Source organism: Martes martes (genome assembly GCF_963455335.1).
Source record: "Martes martes genome assembly, chromosome: 15".
Classification (NCBI taxonomy): domain Eukaryota; kingdom Metazoa; phylum Chordata; class Mammalia; order Carnivora; family Mustelidae; genus Martes; species Martes martes.
Window position 1 is genome coordinate 14,730,256 of NC_137903.1, and position 23,587 is coordinate 14,753,842.

Sequence of the window (23,587 nt, forward strand, 5' to 3'; positions counted from 1 at the left end):
GAGAGAGAATCTTAAGCAGGTTCCATGGTCAGTGTGGAGCCTGATGTGGGGCTCGATCTGACAACCCTGAGATCATGACCTGAGCCGGAATGAAGAGTCAGCTGCTTAATGGACTGAAATACCTAGATGCCCCCCCCGCTAATCTATTTTTGTTTAATTCAACAGGTCAGTACACTCTTGTGGTTAGATATGTCATCGAGAGAGATGGTTGGTACCCACTATAAGCTCAGTGGCCCAGCCAGTACACGTCACTGGATGATGAACCCAGAGCATGTGGTCTTGGTCTCTAGTCAGTAGACAGTGCTCGGACTTCATGAGCCTGCCTGCTTGCAGGCTTCCTTCTGTTCTTTTCATGCTTGAAGACACGCCGTCATCTGTTTGCACGTGGGAACTAAGCCTGAGCCTCATTGTGAAAACACAACAGCCTGTGCCAGTATACTATTACGGCTCTTGTCTACCCCGTGATTCTCAGAATTTAATCCTATAGAACCCGAAAGAACCAAATATCAAATGCTATACCCTATCGTCCACCCCATATTTGTAGAAGGTAGAAGGGCAGCAAAAAGGCAAAGAACATGCGACTCGGGCATCATCCTGTGTGTGAAATTGCTTTGCCAAGAGCTGGGTGTGACCGTTAACAGGACGGGACGCTCCTTTCCTCCGACCTCAGGACGCCACAGGCTCCATGTCCCAGGGGACTTGCCTCCCCTTTGGGGGTCTGACACCGCCGTTCCTTTTCATACTCTTGGGCATCCTCTTTTAGAGCTTGAGGCAGGTTCTCAAACTGTCACCAGTGATCTGGAGATCTTTGAAATTTGAAGGTAAATGTGAAATTTAATAATGGGCAGACATCATTGGGCCGCATGTCTTGTGATAAAGAAGGCGGTCAGATGTTTTGGGGGGATATGAATGAAATGTATTTGGACTGCGCCCCCTTTTATAAAGTGACTCTAGTGACAATCTTAAAGGGAGCTTCAGAAAGTATCAGAGCAATCCCTTGGGAACAGGTTTTAGTGTCCTTAGGTAACTTATTTTGAAGTCTAACTTGGGATTCTTTGTAAAAACTTAAAAAGTCTGTCTATTGATGGAACTATGACTTTTTCGCTAGAGATATGTAATCAGTTTTTGTTCCATATTACAGAATCCCAGTTATAGAGACAGTTTCAGTTTCAGGTAGAATGGGCAGAACGTAGTGAGGAAAAAAGTAGCATTAATAACAAGACAGAGAAAAACAAAAACAAAAACAAAAAAGCAAAGCAAACACAAAAAACAAGAAAGAGAAAGGAGTGAAAGGGAAGTTGTATCGCTGTATGGAAAAACCTTTACTACGAAACAGTAGAGGGTTTTCTTTCTTTTTTTTTTTTATATTTTTGATCATTTAAAGCAAAAATACTACAGGTTATTGGCTGCATGTTTTTAATGCTCTGTAATTGTGTACCGAGCCAAATGCCATTATTTTAAAATCACTTAATGTTGGAAAACAATTGGATAAACCCCACTTGGAGTGCCCTGTGGGTCATCTCAAGCCATTTGGTTCTGTTAACAAAATTAAAACAATTGGGGGAAATATACAAAGGCTTTCAAATGGGTTTTACAATTATGATGTCTGTATGTGTGAAAAAGAGGACGACTCTTAGGCATGACATAAAGCCAAATGCTTCATTCCCGTGTATGAGTGATGTGCGTTGGGAGTAAGGATTTGACATATATTTTTATTTTGAGATGCCATGCTAATTTACATCATTCAGCCCTTTTACTGCCAAACTGTAAAAGTCCATTAAGTGACTGAAAGGAATATACAAATTATCCACTGGCACTCCAGGCTGGAACTTCACATACACCCTGTTATTCTCTCCACCAGCTAGCTGCAAGATTCTATTAAGCGGTAAGTGAGAAAATTATATTGCCTACAAACTAATTGTACAAAAGACTCTGAAATAAGTAATCAGAGCCCAAGACTTTCTGAAAAGCTGCCAGGAGATGTTATAAATTGCTCCATCATTCTTGTCAGCCTGCTTTAAAAACCCAGAGTTTCCATGTTCATCTGGTTCCCTCTGCAACAGAGCTCGCTTCGCCAGCTCTTGACAGAACTGGGAAGATTCCAGTCGCGTCCTCAGTAGCTGCCCAATTCAGTCCCTGGTGGCGTCTAACAAAGGTGTCCCAGGACATGGCAAGCTGTAAACCCCAGAAAACTCCGTGTGTGAAATGAGGATCCTTGCTTGTGAACAGTAACTTCTGTATCCTCCTGATGGACTGTCCAGTGTTCACATTTCAGGTGCCCACCGTTGCTGTTGCTATCGTGTAGTTTCCACTTTTCGGGAATCGAAGGAAAACAAGGGTCCCGTAGAGATCATGTGGTCTACTGGGAGTAATGTCTTTGAGCCGTTACCAAAACAGATGTAACATTATTATCCAGGTGCTTGGGGCAGCACATTTTTAGGATAAAATGGTTATTTTGTTGTTGTTGTTGCATAGAAAAAACACCAGGGAAGGTATTTCAAGGGCAGAATCTGTGTAGACTCTAACACGGATCAAAGACGTTGTTGGGTGGGCGATCATAGCCAACAACGATGAACTAAGTAACTCAATGGGAGGGCTTTGAAATCAGAGAGGTTTTCCTCCAGCGCATAAGTTCTTTAGAATAATGTTGATTTGTTTTTCAAGACGTAAACCAGTGTTACTTAGTGAAATCAAGGTTATCACTCATGTATGTCAAAACTAATTTATTGAAATTTGGCTGGAGGATACCTAATTCATCGTAAACAATTTCTATACACTTGAGCTGAAAATATATCATTTGTGAGAACATTCAAGGCCGCTATAATTTCCATCCATTCACAGTGAAATTTTTACAAAACATGTTTTGTTGCCTGTGGTTTTGGGAAGATTCCTTACCCCAACGTAGTTATTTATTCATTTTTCACAGCATAGTGCAGTCATTCCACTCCTAGGTTGAAAATTCATTGACTTGACTTTTTTTATTATTTTAAAGATTTTATTTATTCATTAGAGAGAGAGCAAACACACAAGCAGGGGGGAGAGGCAAAGAGAGAGGGAGAAGCAGGTTCCTGCTGAGCTCCGAGCCCGACGTAGGGTTCCATCCCAGAACCTGGAGATCATGACCTAAGGCAGAGGCAGAGCTTAACCATCTGAGCCACCCAGGCGCCCCTTCCTTGACTTTCTTAGGCATAATGTCTGCATTTGTGGGAATGCATATGTGTGTGTGTGCGTGCTAGTTGTGAATCCAGAACCACCGCCCCCCACACTAAATTGTATTGTTCCTTGCTTACGTGTCTTATCTCCTCTGTAAAACTGTGGACTTCTCAAGAGCAGGAATTACCTCTTTCTAGCCCAACCCAGCACATGATCCACAATTGCAGGCTCCTGGATCAGCACCAAGGATCAAGGAATGCATAAGACAAAGGCTCTCCCTCAGGAGTTCATTCTGAGGCACTATTAAAAATTTCCCTGTCTTTATGTTTCCTTTTGTCATTGAAGAATTCTGGGATGTAGTGGTTAGAAAGGAAACTAGGGTACTTCTTTGTATGTGATCTGGAGCTCTCGTGTGGTAATTGTACAATTTTCCTTCTGTTTTTTGAATTTCAAATCCTTACATAATCGTTCTTAGACGAGTCATTCATAGATTTAGCTATTATCATTTCATCGCTCCTAAATATTTTCTCCAATGTGGCTCCAGTTCTGAGAGCATCTACTTTGTAAGTAACCCTAAGTACTATAATAAGATAAAAATTAACCCTCTTAGTGCCCTCTGTCTGTTTTTTCATGTTTTAAAACATTTTCATGTTTTATTTTCCTTTTATTCTTATCCTATTCGTATCAAGATGCACTTTATCTCCTTTAAAGTCTCTTACGTTTATTTTTTTTTCTTTTCACATTTTGCTCCCCAGAAGACTTTGAATTTTTTTGTTTTGTTTTGTTTTCCCTTCAATGATCTCTTTCTGTTTTACCATGCATTTCCATTTTTGTCAAAGCTACTTTTCAAGGTTTTGAAAAATTAATTAGGCTTCCTAATACTTTTTTCTTTTAATTTGTGGAATCGTTTTCCTAGTGTTCTTAATATTGCTTCCTGATGGGACAGCTGGCTGCTTCGCCTTGTGGACATTACTATATTATAGCACCATAATTGGTGTTCATAGCAATGACCTTGAGATATCAAGGAAATATAAGTTTTTTTTGAAGCATACTATTTTGCTTATTTACTACTTTTTGGAGGAAGATTTTTCTACTGTGTAAGAAATGGTCCTTGCCTCCAGGATCTTACCATCTAATGGGTAATATGCATGCAAAAAAGGTATGACAAAATCCAGCGTGTCTGTATGTGATGAGAGTACACGAAAAGATAGGAGAACCAAGAAACTCATTTTCTGCTATGATGGTCTGAGAGGTTTTCATGAAAGATTTGAATGGAATTTGAGTTGAACAGTGAGCCTTGGAAGTAATTTTAAGAAGAAAAGAGGGGTAAAGCTAGATCATTCTCAGAGGGAAGTCTGAAGGACATAGCAAAAAATGAATAAATTGACTTGGCTGCATCAGAAAGTTCATATAAGGTGATAATTGTAATACTGCTAGATAAGTCGATGGGTGTTAGACTGGAGTGGCGATTTTGTTTGCTAATCTAATATTCTGTATTTAATTCAATGGACCATAGAAGTAGTGATTTTTTTAATTAAGGTTTTTTTGGTTTGTTTTGTTTTTGTCTTTTGTTTGTTTGTTTTTTAAACCTCAGAAGAGGTAAGCAGTCTGGATTCCAGGGGGGATGGAATGGAGGCACAATGCCCAGTTAGGAGGTAACTGCTTTAGTCCAGGTGCGAGCTCACACAGGCCTGACCGAGGTTTCTGTCAGAAGTGTGTTCTCGTGGAGGCTGAGCATAGAATTTGCAGAGGAAGAGGAACCAGTCTGAAATGAAAACTGATTTTTTTTGTGGGGTGGGAGGGAGATAGTGGGTCGCCCTGGTAGAAGTTTCCAATGTTGGGTTAAAAATGTGAGTCATGCTTTAGTACTGGAAAGTAAGCAAAGTGAGGATTTCATACTGACTTTCCAGGCAAAAAGGGGCAAGAAATGCTATTTGGAAGCCATTTCCCTCCCCGCCCCCCCACTAGTTATAGTTCATCTCTTACTAAGAAAGCAAAGACTGAGTTCCTTTTTAAATAAGAATAGGAAGAGGTAAGTAGAGTGGAAAGTTCTGGTAGTAGAATACTAATTAACCCCTAGGAAATTACTAGCAACACTCCCTGGATGGGAAATACATTTTCAGTGATGGTTAAAGAAACTCAGCAGTGAAAAATGGTTCATCTAAAGTTCAGACTCTAAATCCTTTTATTCTCAGCTATGACCCAGCCTCTCGGCTTCCTTTGACTTATCCTTAATTTTCTGGGTGTTAGTAATATCTCTGAAGAAGGTGATGGTGTGTGCCTCTGTTGATGCAATTAATAATTATCTTATTATTTAACCTCTTACGTTAAAAAGTAGTTGCTTTTATTATTATACATGCCCTGAGTTAGAATGCTAAGTGAGTGAAATAATTTTGATAGGCTTATCTCAAGTTATAATGCACAGTTTTAAAAAAAATAGATATTTCAGTCATGCATACTTAACCAATTTGCAGTAGTTATAAGTGGTTAGGTATTACTTCCTGTTGGATTAGCAGTTGCTGAGTAGTTGAGTCTTGGTACAATCCTGAAATCCACTAATGTGATATTTAATGAGGAGACATCAGTCTGGAGAAAGGTAGTCAATATAAATCAGTGTTTACAAAGTGTGATTAACTCTGAAATATTTCATCAATGCTGTGGTCCCAGGCAGACTCTATGCTAATTACTAGAATCTGTGCATGTTTCAGGGGACTTAGACGGACCCTGAGTATTGCAAACACGGAGCAGCAAAATTGCAATTATGCTCGGACCGTCTCTGATGACAATTTATGCATTTGGTGTGATGACCTCCCCCTTCCCAAGAGGGCAATAAACAGAATGCATTTTCATTAAGATACTAATGCACTTAATCACAAGGGGAAAGGGTTAGGAAGTAAGGAAAGACCTTCAAGCACTGTGTGACAGAGCTGATAGGGGAGAGAGGCTTTATTTTAAAGGCAGCTTCTTTACAAAGCTGTAGGCAGCCCTAGAGCACATCCCACACACTGTCATTGGCATTAATTGAGAAAGAATTTCAAGTTAAAGTTTGGATCTTCTTCTGGCTACATATGTATCGCTTCAAATGTATAAGTAGGACCATAAGTAACATCAACTCTGACATTAAAAATATCGTTTTGTAGCAGTTTATTTTTGTTTATAATACTTCCTGGGAGCTTGAGTGTTTGGAATTCATTATGCAAATGTAACAAACATGGTGATGACGACCAGCATCGTCATTGTCCTCTTCATCCTCAATAAACGTTTACTCAGCAGAGAACTGTGTTGTACGGCCTGGGTAAGCGTGGCCACAAGAACCATGTCATTTCCGTCCCTGCCCTCTAGGAGCTCACTGTCAGGCCCTAGATTAGCCTGCTGATCATTTTTCACAGGGGGGTTTATGCTGTTCAGTGTCACAAGGACAATAAGCCTGATACATTGGAATATTAGTCACCAATAGAAATCCAGAACTGATGATACAAGAATATGATTTTGATGTTCATGCTTTTATGGAAATAATTTGCTTTGAAATTTCTTTGGGATTCTAAAATTCTGGAAGATTGTTATTTTGCATGGGTAGACTAAGCATAATGTTTTCAAGGCTAACTTTAAACTTGATCTTTTGAGATCCCTTACCATGTATCTTCTAAATATTCAGTGCCTCTTTTTTTTTTTTCCTCCAAGAGAGAGGGAGAGAAATTGGCAGGGGGAGGGGCCGAGGGAGAGGGAGTCTGAAGCATGGGGCTCGATTCGATCTCAAGACTCAGATCATGATTCGAACCAAAGTCAAGAGTCAGACCCTTCACTGACTGAGCCACCCAGGTGCCCCTATTCGGTGTGTCTTATGCGGTCGCCACAGAATGTCCAGCTTCGTGACGTTTGTGACATCCTAACGAGTCTCATGTGACTTGTGCTTTTGAGAAGGGAGGCGGAAGTAGCAGCGTAGGCATTGCCTTTGGGGCGCTCCCGTTTCCTGGGTCTTGCAAATCTAACTGCTTTTCTTCCAACTCTGTGTTTTAGGTAATATAGAATACAGCTGCCCTGCCACGAATGAATGTGAAATCACCAAGCGCAGACGTAAATCCTGCCAGGCTTGCCGCTTCATGAAGTGTCTGAAAGTGGGCATGCTGAAGGAAGGTAAGGCGTGTCGCCGGGGGCCTGTGCTTTCGGTTGGGGATGGGGGAAGGGCGCGTGCAGGAAATTACGGAGACACCAGAGAAAACCGGGAAAAGATAGGGTCACACAGTAAGCACTCCGAATCCGATGGCAGAATCCATCTTTACGCCTGAGTTTTCTGATATGTCCTGGCTAACTGCATGATATCAACAGGAAGGGACAAGGTAGGAAACATCTGATGTGCAGCTAAACCCACCAGGTATGCTTGGTAATTCTGACTCTTTTCATCTTTACGAGTTGCAGAAGGCAAAGGACGAAGGACACCAAGAGGCTAGTCCTTGTCTTTTTGTGTTTCTTCTCATTTCTAAGTTTGCAACGAGATTTTCCCCTCCACCGTTGCTAAGATGTAATTGACAAAAGTAAGAATTGTGTATATTTAAGGTGTATGACTTGAAGTTTCGATATACATATGTATTGTAAGATAATTGCCACAGTCGAACTAATTAACAGACCCATCGTTTCATATTGTCACTGCTTTTTAAAAAAATTAGTATTAGGTTTAACACACACTTTTATTTTTTTCCAATCTTATCCTTTGGACTTAGTTAGGTTCTTTTCTAAAAAGCGTGTAATAATGATAATAAAATTGTTGCTTTCACTCAGGGGGAACACCAACAAACACAGAATAGTAACAGTGACCAAGGATTCAGTTACGGTCTGAGCTCACACAACTAACAAGTGGTAGAGCCAAGAACCGAGCAGAGGGTCAGATTCTAGAATTCACTGACTTCTTCCACCCATATCCAAGGTCCTGAAATATTTGTATATATCAGCATGTCCAACGAAACTAACATTTTAGCTTGGAGCTAGGAAGAAGTTATTCTTTTCTTTGGAAAGCCTGGGTAGGTTTTTTGTTTTTGTTTTTAAATGCATCCCTGTCTATATGTTTGTTTTTGTAGAAGTGTGTTTCTTTTTTTATGGTTTTAGATTTTACTATCTCTTTCTCTTCAGAAAATTTGCCAGAGTTTAATATAAATATGATAATTTTATGAAGTGACAAAAGTTTGAAAGAAAATTAGGCAGATTACATTTAAATGTATTGCTTCTGTTGAGTCATAACATACACTTTGTTCATGGGGTTGGCCCTATTAGTTTATATGTGTGGTCTTACTGGAGATCCCTTATTTTTTAACTTCTAAATGCAAGTAGATCCAAGTGTTTATTCCCTAAGAACAAACCAAAGCTTCAGCAAACCAGGAATTGGCATTCCTAGATCTCATAATTTTTCCTGGTTTGTTCTTAATGCAAGAAAGGTGAGTGGATCACCGATATTTGGGGATGTGCAATTCATGCCCCATTTCTCCGCCCTTTACTAGACCGCTAAGAACTAAGCCCTCATTTGATGAGGAACAAAGAAGACCCTCTCAAGCTCTCCCTATCTTTGAATCTCCTCTTCCCCAGGAGTGGGGTTGGGATGGGGGGGAGCTATAAACAAAGAATGTATGACTTTATAATTAAAGCCTTATAAAAACATCACACAAGATATATTGTCAAGTAAAAAAATAATAAAAAAATAAAGTACAAGTTCACTAGTCATATGATTCAATGTATATATGAGTTTATTTTTATATAAGAATATGTATTTGTATTAAAAATGTATAAACATTTCTATTTTAATAATTCGTATTAAAATATCTGTAGAGAGAAAAAGGAGAAAGAATGGTACGAGGGAGATGTGCTTCGTGACGGACTGTACATGGAGGAGCGGAAGGTGGGATAAATGAAGATTGAGGACAGTGTGACACTGTGAATGCAACGAGGAGGGGGCATATGAATACAATACCCTTTCCTCTGTACAGCCTTTGGCGCCGTTAGGATTTTTCATAGTTGATATATTTTACATTTATAATCCACTTGCTAAATATTTATTAAGTTTCTCCTGTGTGCCAGGCGCGATTCTAGGCTCTAGCGGTGGGGCAGTGAGAAAGTCGAATATGGTTGTTCTTGCTAGAGAGAACTGACACGGAAAAGCCAGGGGGAGAGTTTTGATAAAGGAAGAAATATGTATAAAAACCTAACCATAAGGACCCAAGCTACAAGATGAGGAATTTTCCTTTGAGTTAGAATGATGATGACAGCTTACTCCTTTTGAGGTTGAAACTTTATCTTGGTAATTGCCTTAAATCCAATTGGAGATAACAAACAAAACCTCGTTCACAGTAACATGATAAGTAACTGATGGTCCATTTCCAGTCGTTATATTGCCACTTAGTTGAGGTGTAGAGACTCACACTGAACTTAAAGCTCATTCGGAAATGGTTAAATTAAAAGTTGGGAGTTGAGGAATAATGTTCAAAGAACAAACCCATTTTTTTAAAGTGTTATAAAAGTAATATATCTATTAGCACTTTGGATTGATGTGTCCTAGATGTGGATTTTATTTTCAAAAACTAAAGTACATGGAGATGTGTGTAGAATTTTTTGACTAGTTTAATTTTACTACTACGATTTTTTCAACTCTTTGCACTCCCAGGTTTATGGATGAAGTGAAAACAGAAATAAACTGTCCCTTAAATAATTTCCCCCTAAATAATTTTCCTCGTTGTGATTTTTAAGCAGGAGCACTCTGGAAGGTGGTTAGAGTGACCCAGGAGGTGTGAACTGTGTTTAATTAAACAATATTGGTGAAAGAAATGGGCCGGTGCTTATCTGTAATTCACACCTCTTCAGTTGCTGTTATCAAGCCTTTAGAGGGTCTGTTTTCAAGGGAATTGCTGCTGTTGCTGATATACTCAAATAATAATTTATTTTCCTTTACTTCCTTATGCCCACTTTGATGGGGGAAATGCCAGTTCTCTAAGCCCCTCCCCGCAAAAGGATGGCTATGAGTAAATATGGAATATTCCTTTTCTTTTGTACTTAAAAATGCAGTGAAATATTGCATTGCACCCTGCATATAAATACACAATTATGTTTGGCCATCTCCTTGGCTCAAGACTGGCCTCCTCAGCCTGGAGAGAATGATACTGTCTTAAATGTATCTTTATGGATGGAGAGGGATTTCGGTCCCGTGCAGTATGTCAGGGATCATGATGTAGTAAATCTATTCAAATGTAAACCTGTTCAATTCAATTACCAGTCCATAATAAAATTTGCTGCTACAACCCCCGTGTTGACCACAGCAGTCCATACAGGCTGATGGCACAGCAGGCCTGGAAATTGACAGACAAAATCTATTTAAACAAAAAACAACATTAGTTATAGAATCTGAAATGAAATCAGATTTCAACAGCTTTGATGGGAACCTTCTTTCCTTTAACAGGTATTTTTATTCAACTAGCCAAATACATCTTCGATCAAGGGCTGCCTGAGGGAAATAAAGAAGTTTCCTTGAAAAAGGTGGTTTATAGAAAAAGGAGACTTTACTCTTTTAAAAACGATAATCCCTAGTTTTATTGACTGATGTTTCTACTAATGATGCAGGGTGCCAAAGGGAAGTGATGGCTTAGTGGGCAGATGAGTCCAGTTGCATCACATCGTGCATCATTAAATTCTTACAGGCTATGCCTTCTCGTTAGCCAGTACCAGAATTATGTCTGAATGAACTACATTGGATTTTAACATTAGAATTTTTTTTTAGAAGATTTTATTTATTTATTTGTCAGAGAGAAAGAGCACAAGTAGGGAGAGCTGCAGGCAGAGGGAGAAGCAGCCTTCTGGAGCCCAATGTGGGGCTCGATCCTAGGACCCTGGGATCATGACCTGGGCAGAAGGCAGATACTTAACTGACTGAGCCACCCAGGTGTCTCTAGAATTTTTTTTTTTTTTATATGTTTGTGGAGAGATTTTTTTTTTTTTAAGATTTTATTTATTTATTTATATGACAGATAGGGATTACAAGTAGGCAGAGAGGCAGGCAGAGAGAGAAGGGGGGGTGGGGGAGCAGGCTCCCTGCTGAGCGGAGAGCCTGATGCGGAGCTTGATCCCAGGACCCTGGGATCATGACCTGAGCCGAAGGCAGAGGCTTTAACCCACTGAGCCACCCAGGTGCCCCATGTCTCTAGAATTTTTGAGTCAAAAAATCGTTACCATTAGAAATGAATGATTGGTTGTGTGAAGAAAATGACAGAGTACCGCAACATTAAAAAAAAAAAAATTCAAGAAGCACGTTAAAAACAAAAAAATGTTAGTTCATTCAGATCCAAGTGGTCGCACCCTTCTGCATCCTGAAAAAAATCCTGTTTTCTTTTTCTGGGCTCTCCTTTGCTGGTAAGCCTCACGAATGATGGGCCAGCATTAGTTTTTCGGCATTATGCCATACTGTATGTCAGCGAAACCCCATCTATTACAAGATATCTGGTCTCAACATTCCCTTTTCATTTTTTTCAGGTATTGCTTATTTGAAGGAAAAAAACAAGAACTAATCAAGGTGCACCTATAAATCTGGTCAAGATTTATTTTTATTTTGATCTCTCTCCTTGGTTATTTAAAGGCTGTTGCGGGACATACCGGTTCGGTTTACACTCTGTCAGTGGCAAAGAGAGACATTTTATGAAAGCAATAATTATTTTATTTAGGTATAGAATTCACTGATTGAAGGATTGAAGGGCTTTTTGCTGTTTACTGGTATGATGGGTTTCACCTTGGCAACTCAGGAATTTTTCTTTGACTCTTGTAGACGAGAGCAAGGTACCCACATTTATGCACAGCGTTCTGTTCCCCGGCCAGGCCAGCCCGTCTGCCAAAGTATAGCAGAATCAAGGAAGCATGGAGGGTCAGTACAGCTATTTCATGCCAAAGAGATGCTTTTCACTTTGCCTGTTTTTTTTTTTTTAAAGATTTTATTTATTTATTTGACAGACAGAGATCACAAGCAGGCAGAGGCAGGCAGAGAGAGAGGAGGAGGCAGACTCCCCACTGAGGAGAGAGCCTGATGCGGGGCTTGATCCCAGGACCCTGGGATCATGACCTGAGCCGAAGGCAGAGGCTTTAACCCACTGAGCCACCCAGGCACCCCCACTTTGCCTATTTTTTAAGAGAGAGATTTTATTTATTTATTTGACAGAGAGAGAGAGCACAAGCAGGGGGAGCAGCAGGCAGAGAGAGAAGGAGAAGCAGGCTCCCTGCAGACCCTAGAGCCCGACACAGGGCTGCTCACTGCCAGGACCCTGGGATCATGATCTGAGCCAAAGGCAGGTGCTTAACTGACTGAACCACCCAGGTGCCCCACTATGCCTATTTTTTTTTAAAGGTTACTTAAACCTTTCTGATCTTCCCTTTCATCATCTGTAAAGTGATGGTAGCAGCAGTAGCATTTGCAAATGAAATGTGAATGATTAGTAAGAAACTGCATGGGACGTGTCCAGCATGCCTGTGGTGTAGAATGAGGACTGAATGAACATTACCTGTTGTTCCTAGAGACAGTAAGGGTCAAGCTGTGGGGTCAGGGGGACCGAGAGTCTAGCCCTGACTCTCCCACTTCCTGGACCTGCAGAATTTCCATAACCTCTAAGACCCTATTTATTTGAGCCTGTTATTTATGAACATAGGACTGAAGATAGAACTTACCTTGTGAGGTTTTTGAAAAACCAAGAGAGGTAATAGAGGCACAGGGTCTGACACATGGTTAGCGGGTGACGCTCAGAGCTAAAATCTGGGTATATGATATTCACCTGCTGCTCTAATATAGATTCATATAAATTTTGTTATTTTTTGGCAATATCAAGGACCTTGGGGGTCCTTTCCAAATTTTTTATAGAAACACATCAACAGGTGAAAATTTGTTCCACAATTTCATGAGGAAATTTAGTTTTTTGGGTTTTGTTTGTTTGTTTTTAAGTAGTTTCCATGCCTGGCGAGGATCCCTATGCAGGGCTTGAACTCACGACCGTCAGATCAAGACCTGAGCTGAGATCAAGAGTCAGAGGCCTAACCCACTGAGTTTTTAATATCTACCCTTAGGCCAAATAAAGACAAACAACAGTATAAAAAAGGAAAATGGGACTTCACGCAGAAGTTTTTAAGAACAACAACATAGGTGAGGAGTGCCTTTGATTACTGATCAAGCTGTAGAAAGGAAGCCTCGTTCCTTTGTCTATCAGAGAAAACAGACAAATCACACACATTTTAAAATGCGCACGGAGAATTGTTAAGAACTCGACTAATCTCATAGGCACATTAATTTTTACTAAGGAAATTTTGATAGCAGAGCATCATGGAAAAAAACTAGAGGATGACATGAGTTTTAGCACCCCTCCATAAGTATTAACTGAGCTTCTCCCTTAGGTCTGGCAAAATACCTTGCTTTAGCTTTTGATTTTGACTTTTCCGGTTACCTCGTGTTGTGATTTGGGGGAAGTCCATTGATTTCTGTCTTCATTTCCCCATGGGCAGGCGAACATTTAGACCACGTTCTTTCTCATCCCTTCTATTCTGATAGAAGTTTTATTTAGAAAATGTTAGAAGGTCTGTAGAAACATTATACCAATATAGACATGAAGATACTTGTAATTATGATGATGGTGTTGACGATGTCTGTGAGGCAAGTCAAACCGTAGGAACCATGATTTGTAGACTTGGCTAGTACGTTGTGCTCTTTTGTAAATTTTGTCTTAACCGGTTAATTCTTTGGTTGCTTTTTGTCTTCCTGGAAAAGGAGAAAGTATGATATTTTTGCCACTGTTAATAGCAGTGAGAGTTGTAGGAACAGTGGAACAGTCAATAGATATTTAAATACTTAGGAAATGAGGTCTTGCACTTTTGCCCGTGTTTGAAAAACTTTTTCTCTGTACTTCCTCACAGTCCCTACCAACCCTTGCCGATATATTGAAATGCAGTCGGGTAGAGTTTCATCTCTGGGAGCATCTGAAATCTCACCACGGATTGCTGTATTGCTACCGGTCAGATTTATTGGAAGTTTTGTTGACACATTTTTAAAATAAAAATATTGACATAAATAGGAGAGGAGAAGAGCAACTTTATATCATTTAGATGCCTTCTAAATATTTCCTCTGGGGGAGAAGGGAGTCATTAAAACGAACAAAATCGGTGACATAGTTGTATGTTTTATTGATAAGCACATTTGCTTTTCATATTTGATTTGACATTTTTAGAGTAAGTTTCTGTTAGGGAGGTATTTCATATTTCCCCCTACTTTTTTTTTTTTTTTAAGATTTTATTTATTTGACACAGAGAGAGAGAGATCACAAGTAGGCAGAGAGGCAGGCCAAGCAGAGAGCCCAATATGGGACTCGATCCCAGGACTCCGAGATCATGACCTGAGCCGAAGGCAGAGGCTTAACCCACTGGGCCACCCAGGCGCCCCACCCCTACATTTTAAAGTCCCAAAACAACTAGCATGAAGATTTCCGGGTAGGCAGTTTAAACGCTGTGTCGGGATTGTGGGTCTTCCTCTTTAGGATAAAGCCAAAGCCGAGCATGGGAATCCGCAGTTGGGAGAAGTCACCATTCAGTGTGGCAAGCGTACAGCATATTAAGGTTCCGTTATCACCTTGAGAGCCTCACTCGGTAGATAAAAGCGGGACCCCGGGTGTGAGAGTCTCGTTAATCAGATGAGGAATCCAAGGCTCAGAGGGTTTCGGGGACTTACACAGTGACCCACTGCGGACAGAGCAGGGAAGGGATTAGAACGCAGGTAGGTCACCTTTCAGGCTCTGGGTCTCTATCAAGCTTCGTTTTGATCTTGGCTGAACCAGGGGCTTCTCTCACGCCAGCCTCAGGTGGATTGGCCCCAGTGTCAGCACCGTAGGCTGATAGTGCCTGAGACATTCATGGGGGGGGAGAAGAAATGGGAAAGTGTCCTGGTGCTCGCAGGAAGCAACAGAGCTTGTGGGTTTAAAAAGGGGGTTTGGGCCTAAGTTATAAGTGACATTCATCAAGGGGGCTTTTTCTGTAGGATTCTGATCTCAGGAAACCAAGCTTTTCTCACTTGGGGTCGGATGAGGCCACCGAGGGTACAGACGATGGGGGCGATGGGTCCAGAAAAGGTGCTTACAGAATCGCTGAGCAGCCACAGTATTGGGCCGAGTGTGAGCTGGAGGAGGCGTTACGTGCCAGAAGTTTTGGAGGCCCGAAGGTCACAGTGTGAGCCCCAGCGTGGAACAGCACGTTTAGGTCCATTTGTTTTGTCGGGCTGAGTTAGTGTCGGTCTCTGGATACCAGGTCCCCAGGGAAAGAAGTTAACCTCAAAAAGTCTGAGGATCTAGAATTATCTTAAAAAAAAAAAAAAAAAAAAAGATTTTATTTATTTATTTGCCAGAGAGAGAAAGAGAGAGAGAATGTACAAGAAGTGGCGGGGGGGGGGGGGAGGGCGGCAGGCAGAGGGAGAAGCGGGGTCCCTGCTCTGGATGTGGGACTCTCTCCCAGGACGCCGAGATCATGACCTGAGCCAAAAGCAGACGCTTAACTGACTGGGCCACCCAGGTGTCCCTAGAACTCTCTTTTTTTTTTTCATTCCTGGGTGGGTGGATCTCCAGTATCTTAAGAAGGTTCCCTCATCTGTGCTCTGCTTCAGTCTGGGCTTGCCAAGTCATTGCCAGTCACTGTCGAGCAGAAAAGCCTCATATTTTACTCTGACTCATGAACTAACAGGACTGGCCTAACGTTTAGGAAATCTTTGGGTGGAGGAAATGGTAGCAGTAGGGACGTGGCACTAGCTTCTTTTCTCCGACCTTAGAAACTTCTTTGTCCAGGGGCCCTATTTCTTCTGAGCGATCTCATCGCAGTCCAGGCTTTTTAGCTTTGAGAAGGCGTATGTGTTCGTGTGCAGGTGTGCACGTGCGTGTGTGCGTGTGTGCGCGTGCACATCCATGCAGGTATATGAGACAGAACACAGATCATACATTTATTCATTGAGCCGCCATTACATCTCTTCAGTCAGTTGTCTTGAGCCCCCAGGATCTAATGAGAAATTAAGCCAGAACTGGTTCCCTGCAACCACAGCTTGTGTCTTGATTTATATATGGCAGTGGGAACTCTGAGAGTCTTCTGGGTTTACCCTATCAGCAGGAGAGCAAAGAGCAACTTACTTGTCTAATTACCCTTCTGTTTCATAGCTTCCATTTTAACAAAATGACCATTTAAAGGGTGTAACATTTTCCAGGTAGGTTCTCTTTAAAAAATAGAAAGCTACTCAGGTCATTTGGTAACAAGCTGATTTGTTTTTGCTTACTTAAAGAACCTGCTTGGCGCAATTTATCCTAACAAAGTATCTTTTGTAAAAACCCTCTGAAGAAGACATTGCCAAGGTGATTTTTTTTTTTTTTCCTCAAGTCTAATATCATTATGCTGCCAAGTCGAAAACAGAAATTATTGGTAGGGAAATTTGGGTTCCTACTGCCTTCAAAAAGCAGAACAAAGAAAAGGAGGAAGCTTTAATGGTATTCAAGGAAAATATTTCTGTGTTAGATGACAGTTAATAGAACTGCATTGACCTCACTGGTATTTCTTGCACTCTCTGTTGTAATATTATCCTAAGAAGCTCCCTCATTAATGCAGAGTATTGAACAAAACTCCCAAGTTATAATATAAGCAATAGCAAAGAGCACCTTCTTTCCGAGCTTTGTCCTGACATGAAGCCGTTTGGGAATATAGTTAAGTCCCACAAAAAGTTATTTCATGTACAGATACTGCATTACCAGATTGTGATTTTTTTTTGACATGCTTTGTTGATAGGAAACTTGAACCGTCTGTCTCAAAATGAATAGGGAAGGTTTTGTGGGTAAGGGGGAGTAACATATATTCTTAGGAGCCTAAAATGCATTAAGCTATGTGCTATGTGCTTTAGTTAGATTTTTTTTCTTTTTTTCTTTTCTTTCTTTTTTTTTTTTTTCTTCCTTACAATGACCCCTGGAGGTGGGTATTTCCCCATTTCACAGAGGAATGAGAGCTTGGAGTGATAATGTTACTAGCCAGAGTTCTCACAATGCATGGTAAGAGACTGGATTTTATGGCAGGCGTTTTGGCTCTATTGCCTGTGCTCTGTATTTGTTTAATACAGTTTGTCTTTGTGAGCCGTAGTGATATTCAAGTGTACAGTTAGCTTGGGATTCTTCAGGGGCTATGGCTATTCAGGAGATGCTGAGCTCTTAAAAGAATACTTAAGTCAACCATTAAAAAAAAAAAAAAAAAGTCAGAACTCCTTTCATTGATTGAGTTCTTCATTGAATGTCCAGAAATAGAATGAACTGTGTTTGAAGGTGGTGAGTTTCCCATCGTTGTGAGAGATGTAGAGAACAGGGTCAGGTACCACATGGGGTTTAGGCCAGGGTATCTTTTATGGTCACTTCCCATTCCGAGATTCTTGAGATCCAACATAAGCTTTGGAATAACTTGCCAGTTATAAACTGTAGGAATAAACATCAGCAACATTCACGCAGTTCAGTTCCTGGGAACCCTATTTCAGGGGTCTGTGTTTTTGTCAAACAGTGTATGACATCTTACATAAATCCAAGTTAGAGCATAGAGGAACATTTTGGCATCGGTTTACTTTCTGGCTCCAATTTTTTGAACTTCAGAACCAAATTCCTTGTAAGGTTTGCTTTTGCAGAAAGGAGCGAATTTGATTTACTGATGTTGAGTACAGTCTGCCTCAGTTGTTTGGAGGATATGGCCATAGTGGACCACTGGAGTATTACGATCTTATCTCTGATTCATGGGGAAATTTGGCGTATCGAAGTTTTAAAGACGTATCCACGATTCTGTGTATACTCTACGTGGATCTTAGGCTGGCACATACTCCCTGTGCATGTCTGGTTCTCGGGAACTATTTTTATTTATTTTTGAAGTATAACAATTACATTAGAAATGAAGTAGGTTCTCTCTTGTGGACGCAGCACCAAGGATCATTTGGATGGAGTAAATCTATCCTTGCTGCATTTGGGTTAGAGAGGACAGAAAGATTGAAATGGGAAGGAAATGTTTTTTTTTTTTTTTAACTCCCTTCCTCCTGCTTTAATTGGAATACTATTAAAAGTTAATCATTTATTTGATTGTCCCCATTTGTCATTTCCATTTGTGAACTTGAAATAGGAATCTGGCATTTATCTAAGATGCCACCAAATTTTTTTTTTTTATTCCTTTTGGATTATCAAAAGTTCCCAGTGGATTTCACCCCGGGGGGGGCAGTAAACCTGTTTCCACATTTGCGCACACACGGAAAGTGTAGCGACCGTACCGTGTGCGGTGAGGGAAGGGGGAGGGGAGGCCCTTGCCAGACAGGGCTCTGATGTGGAATTTGCTCCCACCGGCCTCCAGACAACAGATTTTTGTTTCTTTCCACCAGTGCGCACATCTCTCAACGTAGCATGGACGTTCACGACATTGTGCTTGAATTCAATGTGAAGGCATTCTGACATACGTTTGAATAATGCATCCATTTCATTCGGGTGCCATTGCCGACTGGTTAGCTCCCTTTCTTGTTAAGGCCACGCGGAGTGCAACTCTGTCTGTCTCCTGTCGGGTATCGGACACGATTTTGTTCATTCCTAAGTCTCCCTCAAATGAAAGTGAGTGCCGGTCATTTCCTGAGAGATTGTTCTGTAGTTTTGCCTCTCCCTCCCTTAGTCGGCTGTAGAGCCACCAACCAGCTTCCCTAAGGCAAGCTGTCTGCAAAGGAACAAGCCAGCTGGCTTGGCCAAGGTTGATCAATGATGAGAGGCAGGCTGGGTTCCAGGTTCACAAAAGCCACTCAGTGGAGAGTAGGTCAGCGGCTTCCCCAAAGCCAATTAGCTGGCAGAAGTCTGAGGTGCCCGGTGCTAGCCAAATTCCCTGAGCCTGATGGTACTGGTGGGGAGTCCATCCTTGGGCTTCCTGGCAAACCAGACCCGAGTGAATGGCAGATTGTGCTATTTGAGAGCCAGTGTCGCTTTATGGCTACTAGAACAAATATCAGGGAGCCGTCGCTCCCTCTCTGCCTCACCCAGGTAGACTGGACGGCCCAGGTGCGATGACTGATCCTCAGGTGCGATGGGCTTCAGCTGATGAGATGCATCATAAATGTATTTTTACCTGGATTTGGCTTTTTGAAGTTGACGTGAATAGGAATCATGCCGTTGAAGGAGATTAACATGGAACTGATTTGGGAGGGAGGGAGTGTTATGGAGACCTTTGACAGGAGTACTGGGATTTTGACTATTTTAAAATCCCAATTGTAACAGCTGCTCCCTTTATAGGTGATGGTGGTGAAAAGATAGGACCTATGGCAAAACCAGAGAAAGGGTTTCTTAGCAGTCGCCCTTTGGTAACCTGGTTTTCCCAGGATTATGTGTATCTGGGATCATAATCACTTCTTTCTCAACGATTACATATTTAGCTATCAAGTCTTTTCTACATAAGCTGTATAATCATAATTTTCTTTTCTTTTTTTAGAAAGAGAGCATGTGCGCATGCATGCATATGAGAGGGGGGTGGGGAGAGGGACTCTCAAGTAGATCCTATGCTCAGCGCAGAGCCTGATGTGGGGCTGCATCTCACCACCCTGAGATCATGACCTGATCTGAAATCAAGAGCTGATGCTTAACCAACTGAGCCCCCCAGGTGCTCCATAGGCTGCATAATCATAATTTTAAGATACCTAGACTATTTTCCTAGACTTTTAAGCTGCATTTGGGATGTGGAGAATTTAAGCTACATTTGGGATGTGGAGAATTTAAGGAGCAGAACATATGAAAAATGAGATCATTCAGGGGCTCCTGGGTGACTCAGGCATCAGTTAAGTGTCTGCCTTTGGCTCAGGTCATGATCCTGCCGTCCTGGGATCAAGCCCCAAGTCAGGCTTCCTGCTCAGTGGGGGGTCTGCTTCTCCCTCTCCCTAACCCTCTCCCCCTGCTCTCTTTCTCTCTCTTTTTCTCTCTTGGTCTCTCTCAAATAAATAAATAAAATTTAAAAAAATGAGATGATTTACATTACCTGGTTTAACTTAGCGTGTATTTTGACTTAGATCTGTACTGATTTCTGGTTCTGTCTTGGAGCTCCAGCCAGCATGTTACCCCTACAGGCAGCTAAGTCCATTTTGCTGGTCCACCTCTTATTTCTTAGTTGTTAAAGTGTTTCCTTTGAGGCCACCTGAGACACTGTTTAGTGGCTTCTCCCTAGACTGTCCATTAAATTCCCCCAACTAAACTTCTCCCTAACATGTAATGTTTTGGGCCACACAACTTCCTCTTCCTCCCCTGCCCTTAAATTTTTTTTTTTTTTTTAAATTTCAAAATTTCCTCTGAAAGCAGAGTTTCTTCACAATTGCAGTGAGTTGCTATTCGGTGATTCCCAAGCTGATGACCTCCATAATTACCCCCTCCCAACCCCCACCTCCCATGGATTTACCTCTCCCCTCTCCTGGACATTTATCTCCAGGCCTATTAAATCTCTTTAGTATCAACATTATCATAATCATTAGTATATTTGAAGCCAATTAAATGGCAATTACTCTGACCTTAGCCAGTCTTAGGTTATTACCAATTCATGCATAATTTGGAAATATTTGGAATAAAGGTGGATTCTTGTTTTATGGTCGAATCTGTAAATATTTCCATCTGCTAGGTGAGAGATAGCCCCTGTTCTTTGTAACACCTAGAGCTGGGGTCAGGTTATTTCTCTAGAAACTGCTTTCTACTGATTTATGGGTCCAAATGATACACAGTTGTCCAGCCCATGTCCAAATGTTTATTCATCCATCCTTTATCCCGCCCATTCAAGAAATGCTTTTTGAGACATGACTCTGTATAGTTTTCTTTATTAAGTACTAAGGATTAAAAGTGAACATGACAGACATGTTTCTGCCCTCGTGGGGTTCATGATCCATCATGGGCCTGATTACGTGCAGTCATATAGGTTTCTGTCCTTTCTGAATTTCACCACCATTTATATTCTATTTCATACAGCTTAGCATTTTTAACATCGTGTTTTCCACAGAGGAATGTAGAGTGTAAAGATAAGAAGCTTGGTCTCTCAGATCAGATGGCGTCTGTGGGTGTTGACAGAGCCCTTGAAATGGGTCTAATGTAATGAAAGAACTGAATTTTTTTACTTTAGTTAAATTTTACTTAAATTAACTAGCCCCACATGGCTGGTGACAACCATAGTGGACAGTGCAGAGAAATAGAATTTGGGTTCGGTCCAAACTGTACTGCTTACTAGCAGTGATATCTCAAGTAAGTTAGTTACGTTACACTTTTTAAACCTTATCTGTAAAATGGGGGTTGTAATCATAACTGCATCAGAGGGTTATTTTGAGGTTTACACGAGGTAGTAGATGTTATACTCTTGTCATGGTGCAAGCAACAAACACTCGGAGAATATTATTAGTGTTTATTTTTAGTATTCTGTTAGTCACTTAGTATGTCTCATAGAGAAGCATAAACAACTTGAGAACAGGGCTGTATTATTTATATTTTATTTCTCCACAACACCTAGCATAATAGGGTCACATAGTAGGTGCTCAGTAAAATGTAACTGCATTTTTTTTTCTTCTTTTTTAAACCTACTTTACTGGGCTTTCAGTTACATTATTAAAACTTGAGTGCAGAAACAATTTTGTCACAAATAATGTTTTTAGAATCAATTTGTGGGCCATCATCATATATAAATTACTTCTACATTTTCTTTTATATGTATATGACAATGACAGAATTGTATTTCAGAAGTCATGGTGTATTGAATTTATATTGCATACCCTGACAGTGTAGCAATTGATATATCATGAGTAGAAAGACGAAAAGGAAGGAAGGAAGGATGGACATTTTTCTATCTTTTCCATAGATATTTGATAAATTGGTGTATATATATGTGAGAAAACTATATATATATATATGCATATATGTATATATATATATATGATATATATAAGATATAAGATAAAACAAGTAGTAAATGGTACAGCCAGGATTCAATCTGGATTTTTTAGGCTCTGAAGCCCATAGGCTGTACTGATATTCCTAATGAAGTCCTTTGGTTCTCCTCTTAATTAATCTTACCAGCGTCAAGAGGTGAAATATTATTTCCCTCACAGGGAAGCCTCTGTGTCTCTGTTCTCACTTCCTTTTGTGAACAGGGAGACCTTTAATTCAGAGAATGGTTTTGGTTCGAGCTGCTAAAATTCCGGAATCATTCCTTATCGTAGATGCTCTAAAGCAAGGGGTCCGGGTGATAACGGGAACATTTTCTGATTCCTGCAAATATTGTTCTGTGCCAGAGCACAGTATTATTTCTTGAAGTTTCTATGTAGAATATCTTACACCTGTTCTTAGGAACGCTTTGAATAACGCTGGAGCGGCTCCTGCTTCGCGCAGCACCCGTTGCACGTAGACTATCGCGGGCTATGGGTTAGAGGAAGAGATTGCCAGGGCTTCGCATCTGTCCCCGAGAGGCAGTCCAGGTCATTGTCTGATGATTTCATTTTCCGTTTGTAGCAGAAAATTTCATGCTCTGCAGTCAACAGGTCCAAATTTGTGGTCTGTGAAGGAACGTATTTCTCAACAATTCCGTATATGTCTGTGGGTCTCCCCAGAAGTCATTAATTAGGATCCAGAGAGGATCGGGTGAAAAAATAAAGGTTCGCTAATGGTGACAAAGGAGAAGGAACAGAAATTCAATTCAAATGCTGTGCGCCTAGGAAATGTTAGAGCAACTCCTGGTGATCTCACACATTTTTAGCTCTTTGGTTATGTGCTGCAGCAAAGAAAATCTATCGGAAGTTTTGTAAAGGTAGGAAAGAACAAAATCCCCCAGCCTTTACAAGTAATTATACTTCTATTTTAATGCCACTCGGGAACTGGCCTCTTTGAAAGTCCTCCAGCTTATAAAGCAAGCACTTCTTTTCTAGCTCACCTTTCTTAACTTGCAGTTACAGAGTCTAACTAGCATCCTCCGTTAATGCATTGATTTTAACTGAAACCCAGAAGGAGACGGTGCTGTAGTCAGCTGAACTCTTAAACAGTCCTGGGAGACCAGAGTCATTTGCACATTGGAAAACAGCTAATGGGCCGGGGAAGCAGGGGTGAGTAGCAAAGCCATTCCTACTGTCTCCTTTCCATCAGAGTGAGAGAGATCATTGATAAAAAGTCTCCCAACGTGAAGTGCTAAGGCACCTATATCTTAGTCTTTTTTTTTTTTTAACTTTCATTTTTCTTCATGGCTGGCTATTTTTAAAAAAGCAGAGAGCTCAGGGGAGTGGAGGGGAAGAATTAGGAATTATTAGTGTCTTCCCACTTTGCCCAATTCCAGTAAGTCGTGGAGTGTTTTATGAAGGCCTGGGTTGAATATATTTGCAAAATGAAACTAGTACATATGGAATTGTGTGATTAAT

The 23,587-nt window shown here is 40.9% G+C and overlaps 1 protein-coding gene across 2 annotated transcripts in view; it reads left to right on the forward strand.

Annotated features, from left to right (window-relative positions):
* Positions 1–23,587, forward strand: part of ESRRG (estrogen related receptor gamma) — a gene marked incomplete at its 5' end in the record, with an annotated part of 226,247 nt that overhangs the window by 62,758 nt on the left and 139,902 nt on the right. For both annotated transcript variants that reach the window (XM_080824296.1, XM_080824297.1), the window contains one exon: positions 7,171–7,287. In XM_080824296.1, coding sequence (XP_080680422.1) covers positions 7,171–7,287 — 117 coding nt within the window. The remainder of the gene's footprint in view (positions 1–7,170; positions 7,288–23,587) is intronic.